This window comes from Panulirus ornatus, chromosome 29, assembly GCF_036320965.1.
Source record: "Panulirus ornatus isolate Po-2019 chromosome 29, ASM3632096v1, whole genome shotgun sequence".
Lineage (NCBI taxonomy): Eukaryota > Metazoa > Arthropoda > Malacostraca > Decapoda > Palinuridae > Panulirus > Panulirus ornatus.
In genome coordinates this window covers 530,065-545,087 of record NC_092252.1, presented here as the reverse complement: position 1 = coordinate 545,087, position 15,023 = coordinate 530,065, and the positions used below count along the sequence as shown (strand labels likewise).

The window sequence follows — 15,023 nt, the reverse complement described above, 5'->3', positions numbered from 1 at the left end:
CATCCAAACCCTTCATTTTTAAGGATATGGACAATACTTGTAAGTCTATCTACTTGTATCTCAGACACTTGTTCCCTTCCGGAACTCCATCAAGGAGTCCTCCACAGTAATAGAGTCTCTAAAATTAGTGAACTCCATTATCTGTAAGTTAAATAATAATCTTGTGGTTCTCACTCATACAACTAAAGACCAAATAAAGGGTTAAAAGCTTTGTCAGAGCTCTGCTGAACCATTAATAACTAGCACAGAGATCAAAGTTCTGCAACAGCAGAGAATAGGCATAAGGAGCTAACTCTCTAAACATCCACAGTACCTACGATTTGATTTTGCAATGAAGCGCTAACCACATACACTGAATGAAAAATACTGTTTTTCTTTGCTGCCATTCACATTGTACAATCATTAAACTTGAGCTCACCTGAAACTGCTTTTAGCCAATTATCAAGGCTTCTTTTGAATCTTTCTGTATGTACCATGAGAAGACTTTTTATTTCACATGGTATATTTCTATCTTCCTTCATGAGCTCTAATACATTTTCGTTTGCTTTCCAAGGTATTACTAAAGAGTCCGTCAAATAATATAATTCTAAGTGGTTTGCACTTATGGAAAGGATACAAGAAAGGGCGTTTAAAAGCAGTGTGTGTAACAGTACAATTAAAGGTGTTGGTGTGAGAGGAAGAGCATCTGTGACATAAAGAAATAGAGTGGAAGACTACTGGGAGGAGAGAAATAGTGGAAGAATGTGTGGAAGGCATATAAAGAAAGGGACAAGAGGAGAGCCTTTTGTTGTGGGAACCCCACTGATGGAAGTGCTCAAAGGGAACAGCCATCAGAGATAGATAGATAGATAGGATAGACTGGTATTACTGAACTTTTTTACATACTTAAGAACATAAGAGTAAATGTGAATAAGAGCAAGGTTATTAGGTACAGTAGGGTTGAGGGTCAAGTCAATTGGGAGGTGAGTTTGAATGGAGAAAAACTGGAGGAAGTGAAGTGTTTTAGATATCTGGGAGTGGATCTGGCAGCGGATGGAACCATGGAAGCGGAAGTGGATCATAGGGTGGGGGAGGGGGCGAAAATTCTGGGGGCCTTGAAGAATGTGTGGAAGTCGAGAACATTATCTCGGAAAGCAAAAATGGGTATGTTTGAAGGAATAGTGGTTCCAACAATGTTGTATGGTTGCGAGGCGTGGGCTATGGATAGAGTTGTGCGCAGGAGGATGGATGTGCTGGAAATGAGATGTTTGAGGACAATGTGTGGTGTGAGGTGGTTTGATCGAGTGAGTAACGTAAGGGTAAGAGAGATGTGTGGAAATAAAAAGAGCGTGGTTGAGAGAGCAGAAGAGGATGTTTTGAAGTGGTTTGGGCACATGGAGAGAATGAGTGAGGAAAGATTGACCAAGAGGATATATGTGTCGGAGGTGGAGGGAACGAGGAGAAGAGGGAGACCAAATTGGAGGTGGAAATATGGAGTGAAAAAGATTTTGTGTGATCGGGGCCTGAACATGCAGGAGGGTGAAAGGAGGGCAAGGAATAGGGTGAATTGGAGCGATGTGGTATACCGGGGTTGACGTGCTGTCAGTGGATTGAATCAGGGCGTGTGAGGCGTCTGGGGTAAACCATGGAAAGCTGTGTAGGTATGTATATTTGCGTGTGTGGACGTATGTATATACATGTGTATGGGGGGGGGCCATTTCTTTCGTCTGTTTCCTTGCGCTACCTCGCAAACGCGGGAGACAGCGACAAAGTATAAAAAAAAAAATATATATATATATATATATATATATATATATATATATATATATATATATATATATATATATATATATATATATAGGAATAGAGTGAATTGGAGCGATGTGGTATACCGGGGTTGACGTGCTGTCAGTGGATTGAATCGGGGCATGTGAAGCGTCTGGGGTAAACCATGGAAAGCTGTGTAGGTATGTATATTTGCGTGTGTGGACGTATGTATATACATGTGTATGGGGGGGGGGCCATTTCTTTCGTCTGTTTCCTTGCGCTACCTCGCAAACGCGGGAGACAGCGACAAAGTATAATAAATAAAATAAATATATAAGAACATAAGAAGTGAGGACGCTGCAAGAGGCCTATTGGTCCATGCTAGGCAAGTCCTCAGTCTGTCCTACCCACAACCAACAGCCTGAACCCATGAACACATCCAATCTTTATTTAATGCTACCTAATGAACTAGCTTCCACTACTGTACTTGGAAGCTTGTTCCATAAATAAAATAAATATATAAGAACATAAGAAGTGAGGACGCTGCAAGAGGCCTATTGGTCCATGCTAGGCAAGTCCTCAGTCTGTCCTACCCACAACCAACAGCCTGAACCCATGAACACATCCAATCTTTGTTTAATGCTACCTAATGAACTAGCTTCCACTACTGTACTTGGAAGCTTGTTCCATAAATCTACTACCCTATTCCTGATCCACTATCTACCTACACCCAACTTGAAGCTATTTTTTTTTCTAATTTAAATCCATTATTTCTTGTTCTATCCAGTGGTGCCAACCTAACAACTTTATTCATGTTACCTTTATTAATCCCCTTTACCCATTAAAAACTTCAGTCATATCCACTCTAGCCCTCCTCCTCTTAAGTGAATGTAAATCGAGTCTTTTAACCTTTCTTCATAAGTGAGGTTTCTAATCCCACAGATCCTTTTTGTCATTCACCTTTTGTACTCTCTCTAAACAATCTATATCAACTGCACAGTACGGAGCCCAAAACTGAACCACATAATCCAAATGTAGTCTCACCAACGTAAAGCAAAGTTGCAATAATACTCTACAAGTCTTAACGCCAACAGTCTTAATGAACCATAATGTCCAATCAGCCTTATAACATATTTAATACATTGTTTCCATGCCTTAAGACCCTTGCTCACCAGTACTCCTAAATCTCTTTCACATTCTGTTTTACCAACAGTAATGTTGTCCAATTTGTAATAAGCATTCCTGTCTTAACCCTCACTTAGTGTTGTGCATTTATCTATACTGAACTACATTTTCCATGTACCCACTCATTCTGATAATCTAAATCCCTCTGCAAATTCACTGAATTTTCATGAATCAATTACAGCCCCTATTTTGTACTCATTTATTTATTACACATGATCACCATTTTCTGCATCAGCAAGGTAGTGCCAGGAAACAGACGAAGAAAGACCCATCCATTCATATATACATATATATATATACATGCTCATACACATACATATACATATCAACATATGTGTTTTGGATACCTGGGAGTGACTTAGCAGCAGATGGAACCATGGAAGCAGAAGTGAATCACAGGGTGGGGGAGGGTGTGAAGGTTCTGGGAGCGATGAAGAATGTGTGGAAGGAGAGAACATTATCTTTGAGAGCAAAAATGGGTATGTTTGAAGGATTAGTAGTTCCAACTATGTTACATAGTTGCAAGACATGGGCTATAGACAGGGTTGTATGGAGAAGGGTGAATGTGTTGGAAATGAAATACTTGAGGACAATATGTTGCTGCAGCTTAAGATCCTTGCTCACCAGTACCCCTAAATCTCTTTCACATTCTGTTTTACCACTAATAATATTGTCCAGTTTGTAATCAGTGTTCCTGTCTTTACCCACACTAAATGTTGTGCGTTTATCTATGTTGAATTCCATTTTCCATTACCTGCCCATTCTGATAATCTCTTTAAGTCCCTCTGCAAATTCACAGAACTTTCATTCAAGTCAATTACAGCCCCTATATGTGTATCATCGGCAAATTTACTGAAGTCGCTGGTTATTTCCATATCCAAATCGTTAATATATACACTGAACAAGAGCAGTCCCAAGACTGACCCCTGAGAAACACCATTGGCTACGTTGCACCGGCCCAATGTAACTCCAGTGATGCATATCCTGTTTTCTGTCAGAGCCACCCCCTAATCCAATCAAATACACATCCCCAATGCTATGTGCCACTATTTTTCTAGGCAGACGCTCATGAGGTACTCTGTCGACAGCTCTACTTAAGTCTAAGTATACAATATCATAACTCTTACCCAGATCAACAGTTTCAAATACTTTATCAAAGAATGAGAGAAGGTTACTAAGACATGATTTTCCTTTTGTAAACCCATGTTGAGAATCCCTAATGAGATCATGATTCTCCAAGTGTTACCATATTTTATCCGCCATAATTGATTCAAGAAATTTTCCCATAACAGATGATAGGACGATAATTAGAGGCAATGGATCCATCCCCTACTTTAAAGATGGGAACAACATTTGCTGTCCTCCATTGCTTATGAACTATGCCTGATTCTACAGACTTAGGTGTAATAATTTCTTGGGAGAGAGGTGAGGATGGAGTAACTAAACATCCACAAAGCCAAGAAGTGTGTGCTGGATAGAAAGAACTGGAGTAGACTGGTACTGCACATGAAGAGTTGACATGCTGTTAAAAATCTGAGCTAAGGTATATGAAGAAGTCAAAGTATACTACAGAGACGATGGTTCTGGTACATTATACAAGACAGCAACATACTAAATGTGGGAAAAAATGGCTGTTGTCTACTTGTTCTTGATGTTACCTTGTGCATGCAGGAAGGACAGTTATATATAGAGAAAAAGTGTCTTAAAACCAAAGTTCTAACTAAGCACATGCACTTACCTCATCCCAGGATGTATTATCAGGTGTGTGCTCTCCTTCCATTGTGAATGTTTTCCCAGTGCCTGTTTGCCCATAAGCAAAGATTGTGCAGTTAAAGCCACAGAGAACTTCCTCCACACAGTTTTTGGCTACTGACTTGTATACATCAATCTGTCGCAAATAAATATAATTTAATAAGTACTTCAACTACTTAGCTTAATTATCCTAAAAACTGGACATTGAACACCCCTTCAGATTGAAAAAAAAAAATAATCCAAAAAGAACTTAAACTAGATCTAAATATACATATGTCAAACAAACCTGCTTTGATTCTGGCCCAAAAACTCGATCAAAGGTGAAGGTCTTTGCAAATTTGTCTGTTGGTCTTTCCCGTATAACTATTTCTTTGTTATTTTGGCAGTCTACGAGACTAGATGACTTACTACTCCTCTCAGAAGCATTCATAGGCCTGTCAATAAAAGATTTAAGTGAGAAGTGGGTTTCCTAAATTAAACAAGCATATATGGTAAAAAAGAATTATTAAAATGTTCATACTTCTTAATCATCTCATCAAAGTTAGTGCAAAAAAACACTACCCTCACATCATTAACAAGTACTTTCTGACTTACTTTGAGTGTTGTATTAATCAAATTTGCATTTTGCCTCCTTGATACAGGTTTCCCTTGCCTTTTGCAGGTTTACTGTTCATGGTTTCAGGAGTTAGGAATCAACATTCTGCAAAGACTCTCAATGGTTCATGAATACCAGGCAAAATCTTCAGAGTTCTTCTACCCCCCCAGCCTAAGCTGGTCCTAGGCTATTATGAACTGTGATTCAGCTTAAAAACTTGATGTACAATCACAACACATGTTTCAACAGAATTCCATTTTCTTAGTGCAGATATAAACTCTAACAAAATAAAAGTAATCAAAAATGCATTCAGAAAAGATAATACCTTCAGGTATAACCTACAAATCATACTTTCTTTAACAAATGCACTGACTTGAGAAACAAACCCTATGAGACTCAACGATATGAATTAAGATCATTTAGCTTAGAAAAGAGAAAGTCAAGAGGTTATCTAATATAGATATTCAAAATAATAAATAGCTTCGATAATCTCAATCTAACAAGCTACTTAAGAATAGATTAGTCTATTTTCACTCACACTAATGGATACAAACTCATGGGCAAATGTTTTACCTTAAATGAGGCTAAATACTTTTTCTTCAACAGGATTGTTCACATGCAGTTGAAAGCAATGCTACAGATACATTTATGCACAGACTTGATAAACAATCCATTTCAAATCCACGAGTGATATAATTTGCATCCCCTTTGCTGTATTTCAAATTTACAAGTCTTCCTCACTGAAAAATCTGTCTTCCCATTTCTATATATCAATCCACATGTTTGTTCTCATCCACAACCACAAACAATCTTGTTAGAATCCAGCAGTTGGTTGCTTTATGAATTCAGTTATAAAATTATCAAAATACAAGCCACTGCAGTCAACAAGTGAGGAAACCTGCCACAGAAAAAAATGACAATACCCTCACTCTAAAAACTTATAAAAGTACTGGAAGCACTTTACCGAGTTCAACAGAACAGGGCATACTAACCTTCCACGACAACCCCCCCCCCCAAAAAAAAAAGAAATGTAACATCCTCCAAATATACCAACATACAGGGAGTTGAATCTCAAACAAAATCCCTTTCATAGGTGGCTTTTTGAACAAGCCAAAGGCAATATCTGCAGCCTTCACAGAAACTTACATCAATGGACTGTAAGGTTTAGATCTTAAATCAAAACCTACTGAGATGTAACAGGACTGGAAGAACAAGTGGAGGACTTGGACTGTATGTACAAGATTCTCTAATGACAACTAAGCCACTAAATAACTAAAATGATTTTGCAGAGGTGCTTGTTGTCAAGATTAATCACAAAACCTGGTCACTGCATTAATGTATAAGCCACCAGAAACTACTATATACCTAAAATCATGTAAGAAATATGCTTTTTGGCAAGGTTGGAAAGCAAAACCCTGTTACTGCATTAATCTGTAAGCCACCAGATGCAAAGTCACAAGAAGTTACATAAATATAAAAACCTACCTTGACCTTGAAAACCCCAGTTTCAGACATGATTCTCCTAAGAGACTTTCTTTATGCTGAAGGCTCCAGTCACGGACAAAAGTCCACATCAAGACCAGGCCTCAATTGAAATAGAGAGAATTATGAAGCAAAAAAAGAAATGACATGGGAACCACACTTGGAAAAAAGCAGGAAACAACATTGTAGCTGAAAATCACCACTGGATGCAGTATGGAATACTCATTTCTCAAAAAGTAAAGTATTGATAATGTGGGATTTCAAACTAGAGAGAAAAACAGGGGGAATTTGGACTCTCATTGGGATAGGAAGCCATGAAGATGAAATTTTTTCATCTAAACACAAGAAAATTTCCATCACCAACATAAGAATAAGCACACTTAGATGAGAGGAACCGATACACTATCATTGCTAGAACTTATCCCCAAACATACTAACATGCATATTGAGAATATATCGTAATATACAAATTGACTTCGGTGTGCTACATAACAGCTAGAGAATGGATGTGAGCGAGTGCAGCCTTTTTCCATTTATTCCAGGTACTACTTCACTAACATGGGAAACAGCAAACAAGTATGAGATATGACATAAAGAGGAGAAATAATCATGGACACAGATAACAGGTTGGGAAATGGAGTGCAGTGTCTCCGAACCAGAGCTGTTGTGAGAGGTCTTGTGAAATAATCAATAAAGAAGAAACATGGGTACCTTTAACCCCAAATACAGAGGGAATGGTAAGAAAGAGGACAGAATGGTTTAATAAAAGATGTTAAAAAGGAAAGGAGCATGAGAAGTGCAATGACAAAGACAAAAGACAGCTCTCCAGCTAGCCAGCATTTGCAAGGTATAAGTGAGCAAGAATGAGCAAATAAGAATAAGGAAGAAGGAACAAACAAACTCTGAAAAGAATATTGTTGACATGCCAGGAGAAATCCTAAGCTTTTCCATAAATTCATCAGGAACAGATTGTCAATTAAAGAGCAGATAATCAGGCTTTTAAAGATTCAGAGGGAAAATTGTAGAGGATGATAAGGTATGTAAAGGACTAAATACAAGCTGCATCTCTTTAATCCAGCAACATTGAGATCTGGCTATTGCTGGAAAACAGAAATTGACCCCTAAGTCAAACACAGTTGACGATCCAGTCTCATAGTACTCACACAAAGTCTACAGAAGTTCCTTTATCTAATTTTTTCAGTAACTCCACCTTTTCAAGCATAGATAATGGTTTATGCTTATTAGCACTAGCACCATCTGCACCTCTTGGTCTCTTGGATGACATCCTGAAGGGCCAAAATACAGCTAAATATAAGAAATTAACAGGACTGTTAATTAGCTCAGCTGCATTGTCGACAGATTTTGGTGCCTTAGTGTTGCTAACAGCATCGCCCTGGTGGCAAATACACAAACCAATAACTAAAGGCGGCATTCAAAACACGATGCATCACAGAGTGCCGGATTAAAGAGGTACACCTGTAATTAGTTCAAGTGTTTTCACTATGAATGACATTATAGCCCCAACTTCAGTAAGATGAAATGGTGAGGAGGGTTTAGAAAACATTGACAAATCCAGAAAATACATTAACAGAATACAACAAAGTCTTGTCCTCTACAAGGCTTGTGGTCCTAAAGAAATTTCATCATGTGCTGCAGATGTGTACAGATACACAAGATAAACCTTTGAAATGCACTTCAAGACATCACAGGAGAATGGTAGTGCCATGGGAATGGAAATGGGGAAACATCATACCTGTCTATAGAAGGAGACCAGGAACAAGCATTAAACTATAGACCAATCCTACTGACATGACTTTCTGGGGAAAGATTATCTAAGCGAGAGGCAGCACAGTTTTATTTAGGGGAAAGATCATGTGTAACAAACATTTTTGCTTGCTACAAAAGAGTGAGCTCTGTCTTAGACAAAAGGGAAGGCTGAATGGAATGCTTGGACCAGGACTGCCAGAAAGCACCTGAAACTATACCACAAAGGAGGATGATTAAGCTGGATATCACGGAAGAAATAAGGGAGACACTCCTCTGATGGAGAGAAAATATCAGTGAACATAAGAGAGCAAAGAATGAATGTCAGAGCAGCCTTCTCCTAATGGGTTAAAGTGACCAAAGGAGTGCCACAGGGGTTCTCTTCTAAGACTATTACTCTTACATAAATATTTTGTCTGAAGAGTGATGGGTGACCTGAAAAGGAAGTGCAAAAGATCTAGAGTAGATCAAGGAGGATGCTCACTCTACAGAAAGCAAAAACAAATTGCAGGCCTTAAAACATGCCAAAGCTCATCCAGTAATGAAAAACTGTTAAATGAACTTAGAAACACAGATCATTAACTGGCCATATGAGACCCACACAAAAAAAGCCAACAATAAAAGAAAAAATACTTTTCATATACAAAATGCAAACTGAGAACCATCAAATCCATTGTTGCAACAAGAGGGCACAAAGACAGATGATTGTCAGAAGAGTGAGATACTAAAAAAGCAATATGCATCACAGCTCAGAAAGCAAAAAAAGCATCATCAAGTTAATGATTCAACTGACTTCTGCCTGAACACTAATCCCCCCATAATACACAGCATATCTCATCACCTTGCCAAAGGATTTTAAGAGGGTCACTGAAAACATAGAACTATGCCTTTATAAAGCAATGCAATGCAAAACACCACTTACACAAGCACTAAACATTCTCTGGACTAAAAGACTGGACTCTGATATCATGCCTGAGAACTTGAAACTGACTCATGAAGTAATTCCAAAAAACTACCAACCAACAGTACTGACACTGTGCATCATTCAAATGTTTGAGAAAGTTATAAGATTGATAATGACCTAGTTCATGGGATCAAATAAGTAACAACAATGTGCCTACAAGGCAGGAAGATTTTGCCTTGCTTAGTTCCTTGGACACTGCAATGAAAATACATATAAAGGTACTGGGGAACAAATAATATATTGATATGATATAAACACTCAGCAAAAGCATTTGATAAATATGACTACAGTGTTATAGCACAATAAATGCCTTAGGAAATAACCACTAATTATTGAAGGATGGATATATAACTTTTTAAGTAATATCTCATATGTAAATCAGATTATTTCCACTGCTTCCACAGAGAAAGGATCAATCCCTCAAAGGATGTACTCACACTCATGTTATTCATTCTGACACTGATGCAAACACAAGTCAAACTTTAATATCATCTGCAGATAATACCACATTGAAAATCTCTTTAACAGCTTCACTGATGTTCCCATTTGTTCTCTTGTCTTAAGACATTATCTACATCCTTCCAATATCCCAGGGGATAGGGGAGAAAAAATATTTCCTAAAGACTGACATAAAGTCTCCCAATGGCAACTAAAACAACATGCTTTTAAATTGGCATAAGATCCAACTCCACTGATATGGGGAAGGTGAATAGATACATACACTACCAAATACTGGACAGATACATGCATACCACCATATTAATATCAAACAGTATAAAAGGCCTGAAAGTAGTAATGTCTCACAACCTTACCTTCAGCAAACAAAGCAAGACAGCAGTTACCCTTATAAAATAATGGTAGGCTGGGTCTGCATGACTTTCACAAAAAGTAAAGAGAAACCAATGATGAAGCTCTTCAAGATGCTAACATTCTCAAGAATAGAATACTGTACTTAATATCAGTCAGTAAAAGTATTTCTGTAATCACAACAAACTGTATAAAGCACCTTAAATATAAGTAGCCAGTTCCAAAAGCTAGTTTTGATGCAAAGGTAAATTGATGTATCATACAATTACATTGCATTACATCTTCAATATGTAATGAAAATACAGATGAAAGTCTACATGCAATTATATACAATATACTTAATAGAGATAGAGATGCTCTGTGGAAGGTATTAAGAATATATGGTGTGGGAGGCAAGTTGTTAGAAGCAGTGAAAAGTTTTTATCGAGGATGTAAAGTATGTGTACGTATAGGAAGAGAGGAAAGTGATTGGTTCTCAGTGAATGTAGGTTTGCGGCAGGAGTGTGTGATGTCTCCATGGTTGTTTAATTTGTTTATGGATGGGGTTGTTAGGGAGGTCAATGCAAGAGTTTTGGAAAGAGGGGCAAGTATGAAGTCTGTTGTGGATGAGAGAGCTTGGGAAGTCAGTCAGTTGTTGTTCGCTGATGATACAGCGCTGGTGGCTGATTCATGTAAGAAACTGCAGAAGCTGGTGACTGAGTTTGGTAAAGTGGGTGAAAGAAGAAAGTTGAGAGTAAATGTGAATAAGAGCAAGGTTATTAGGTACAGTAGGGTTGAGGGTCAAGTCAATTGGGAGGTAGGTTTGAATGGAGAAAAACTGGAGGAATTAAAGTGCTTTAGATATCTGGGAGTGGATCTGGCAGCGGATGGAACCATGGAAGTGGAAGTGAATCATAGGGTGGGGGAGGGGGCAAAAATCCTGGGAGCCTTGAAGAATGTGTGGAAGTCGAGAACATTATCTCAGAAAGCAAAAATGGGTATGTTTGAAGGAATAGTGGTTCCAACAATGTTGTATGGTTGCGAGGCGTGGGCTATGGATAGAGTTGTGCGCAGGAGGATGGATGTGCTGGAAATGAGATGTTTGAGGACAATGTGTGGTGTGAGGTGGTTTGATCGAGTAAGTAATGTAAGGGTAAGAGAGATGTGTGGAAATAAAAAGAGCGTGGTTGAGAGAGCAGAAGAGGGTGTTTTGAAATGGTTTGGGCACATGGAGAGAATGAGTGAGGAAAGATTGACCAAGAGGATATATGTGTCGGAGGTGGAGGGAACGAGGAGAAGTGGGAGACCAAATTGGAGGTGGAAAGATGGAGTGAAAAAGATTTTGAGTGATCGGGGCCTGAACATGCAGGAGGGTGAAAGGCGTGCAAGGAATAGAGTGAATTGGATTGATGTGGTATACCGGGGTTGACGTGCTGTCAGTGGATTGAATCAGGGCATGTGAAGCGTCTGGGGTAAACCATGGAAAGTTGTGTGGGGCCTGGATGTGGAAAGGGAGCTGTGGTTTCGGGCATTATTGCATGACAGCTAGAGACTGAGTGTGAACGAATGAGGCCTTTGTTGTCTTTTCCTGGCGCTACCTCGCACACATGAGGGGGGAGGGGGATGGTATTCCATGTGTGGCGAGGTGGCGATGGGAATGAATAAAGGCAGACAGTGTGAATTGTGTGCATGGGTATATATGTATGTGTCTGTGTGTGTATATATATGTGTGCATTGAGATGTATAGGTATGTATATTTGCGTGTGTGGACGTGTATGTATATACATGTGTATGGGGGTGGGTTGGGCCATTTCTTTCGTCTGTTTCCTTGCGCTACCTCGCAAACACAGGAGACAGCGACAAAACAAAATAAATAAAATAAATACTTAATTATCTACACTAAACAATGTAATACTCACAATAATGATGTCACCATCTGTTCAATTTGTTTATGGATGGGGTGGTGAGAAAGGTAAATGCAAAAATCTTGAAGACAGGGTCAAATATGAAGTCATGCCAGAGATGACAGGGCCTTGGAAGAATCAGTTATTTTTTGCAGTTGGTACAGCACTAGTGGCCAATTCGAGTGAGAAACTGCAGAAGTTGGTGACTGAGTTTTGAGGCATATGTGAAAGGAGAGAAATGAGAGTAAGTGTGAATAAAAGTAAGGTTAGTAGGTTTAGCAGGGTTGAGAGTCAAGTTAGCTGGTGTGTGTTTGAGTGGATAAAAACTGGAGGAAGCAAAGTGTGAAGTGTGTTAGGTACCTGGGAATGGACATGGCACCAAATGAAACCATGTCAGTGAGGGGACAAAGGTTCTGGAAGCACTGAAAAATGTGTGGAAAGAGACTGTTATCTGGGAGGGCAAAAATGGGTATGTTTAAATGTATAGTAATACCAACAAAATTGTATGGGCTACAGAGATTGATGTGCAGTGGTGGATGGAAAATTTATATATGGGAACAATATGTGGTGAGGTGGTTTGATCAAGTAATAAAAAGAGGTAGCAGAGACATTTGCTAATTAAAAGAGTGTAGTTCAGAAAGCTGAAAAGGGTGTGTTCAAACAGTCTGGACACGGAGAGAATGAGTAACAAAAGATTAAGAGGATATGCGAGTTAGAAGTGGAAGTTACAAAGAGAAGAGGGAAACCAATATGAAAATGAGTGGAAGAAAGATTATGAGGAATCACGACCTGAACACACAGGAGGGTAATGATGTGCGTGGATAGAATGGACTGAACCACAGAATGTGAAGCAATCAGGGTAAATTATAAAAGGTCTGTGGGACATGGTTGTGGACACAGAGCTGTGGTTTGGGAGTACTGCATATGACAGCTGGGGAGGAATGTAAATAAATGTGGCCTTTCTTTGTTTGTTCCTGGCGCTAAATTGCTAGCGTAGGTAATGGCTAACAATGAAAAAAGGAAAATAATGTATGAAATTATTCAACTAAGAATTACACATCTGAAAAATATATCTTTACTTCTCAGACAAGAAACTCTTTTGAACCTTAAAGAACAAACGCTTGAAAACTATGAGTGTCTCTAGGAGGGAAGTTACAAGATATCAAACAAAACATTTCTGTCATCAATTAGTAAGGAATAACAAGATAAAAGGAAAAATCTTTTTTTGTACATTATATTCATTGCTATAGACATTTAAATTTGGTGCACACACCAAACTCATAACCTCCTCACTGTGTTACATGGATAATCAATACACAAAGTTTCTCTGCCAGTAATAATTGTAGTTGCTGGGACATAAGGCGAATCAGCATATCAATAAAGCACAACTTTCAATTTAAGTGACAGCAGGGAAAGTCAGAATCTGCATACCAATAAAGCAAAGTTTCCAATCTAAGTGACAGCAGGGAAAGTCAATCTGTACACGTACTGCCAAGGCCCCCATGCAGTCAGATATATCAATCTTTGTGCTTTTGAGGAAAAAGGATATACTGGTTTTTCCCAGCCCTTATCATATTTGCTTGAGACAAATGGCACCTCTGCATACTGATAAAGCATGCCTTATAGTCTAAATGATGGCAGGAAGAGGCAACCCATGCAAGTATAGTTAGTCCCTATACAACAGACAGTACAAATGTAATCCCTTGGGGTGGAATAATGGTAGTGGTGACTATGCAGACTAGTCGGCAAGGTTTTTTCGACCCACCAGTGCCCATTTGGCATCATTTAGTTAAACACTATTCTGACTGACTAGTCGGCACTGGTAGGCAAAAAATTCATTAAAACAACTAATGCATACACTAGAGTTGTTATCACTCATTTCTGAGCTTAAGTGGATATAACATGATTTGCAGAAGAGTTGGCAGTATGTTATGTTGAGAATATCGGCATTCCATTCCCTGGTGTGGCATGAACAAATACCATCAACTTCGGCAAATCAGAGTACCCTGTTCAGCTTCCATAAAAGTGATGACAAAGCATAAGTGTATGCAATAATCGACAAAACATTTGATCCACTTATACCTAGCCGGCAAAATAGCGCTTGACCCATCGGTGCGACTGGTCGGCCATATAGTGTTTGAAACTGATGCTTAGTCAAACGTTATATTAACTAGTCAGCAAAATAGCGTCTGAAGTACTGATTCCCAGTCGGCATAACAACTTCGTTAAATAACTGCATACGCAGATAAGATACTTTAGCACAGAACTGCATGCTAGTCATCAATTTCCATAAATCAAAACTGAAAACTGTACAGATGCCCTTACTTTATGATCTAAATATATCAATGTATAACTATGAAGCAAGATTGAACAATATCTCTAGCCTACTGATGATGGAAGAAATACTGTTCCGATACTTTGGCGAACTTATTGTCATGTCAATAAATGCTTAAAGCTGCATTTACTAACAAATCACGAGATGGCAAAAACACTGCAGTGTGTTACCAGAGTTGGTCTCATATGTACCAACATACTTCGATCATTTCACTTTCGTCTTTAATTATTTCTATGCATTGAGAAAGTAATTATCATGTGAGATTCAGCTAGTGTAGATGAAATTAACCCCACCATTTACCTGCATCGAACAAAAACTCGGATGTTCTGGCCACTGTTGCCCTTCCTTACGTTCTTCCTGGGTAACGCCGGGCTTGCCATTATGGTAAGAAATACCTGGAAATATTATTAGGAAAAAGAAATTACTCAGGGGATGTACACAGCCACCACCTCAACAGTTTAAACACAAGGTTGTTGTTGACGTCTCTCTTTTGAGTTCTCCAATCAGCGA

At 38.7% G+C, this 15,023-nt stretch overlaps 1 protein-coding gene across 1 annotated transcript in view; it reads right to left on the bottom strand.

The window, feature by feature from the left end:
- Klp61F (Kinesin-like protein at 61F) overlaps positions 1-15,013 on the bottom strand; it is a 165,694-nt gene extending 150,681 nt beyond the window's left edge. Inside the window, exons 1-3 of the mRNA XM_071678934.1 lie at positions 14,814-15,013; positions 4,970-5,117; positions 4,670-4,819 (exon numbers count right to left, since the gene is read on the bottom strand). Of these exons, the coding sequence (XP_071535035.1) occupies positions 4,670-4,819; positions 4,970-5,117; positions 14,814-14,893 (378 nt within the window). The 5' untranslated portion in view covers positions 14,894-15,013. The remainder of the gene's footprint in view (positions 1-4,669; positions 4,820-4,969; positions 5,118-14,813) is intronic.
- Positions 15,014-15,023: the final 10 nt, after the last annotated feature.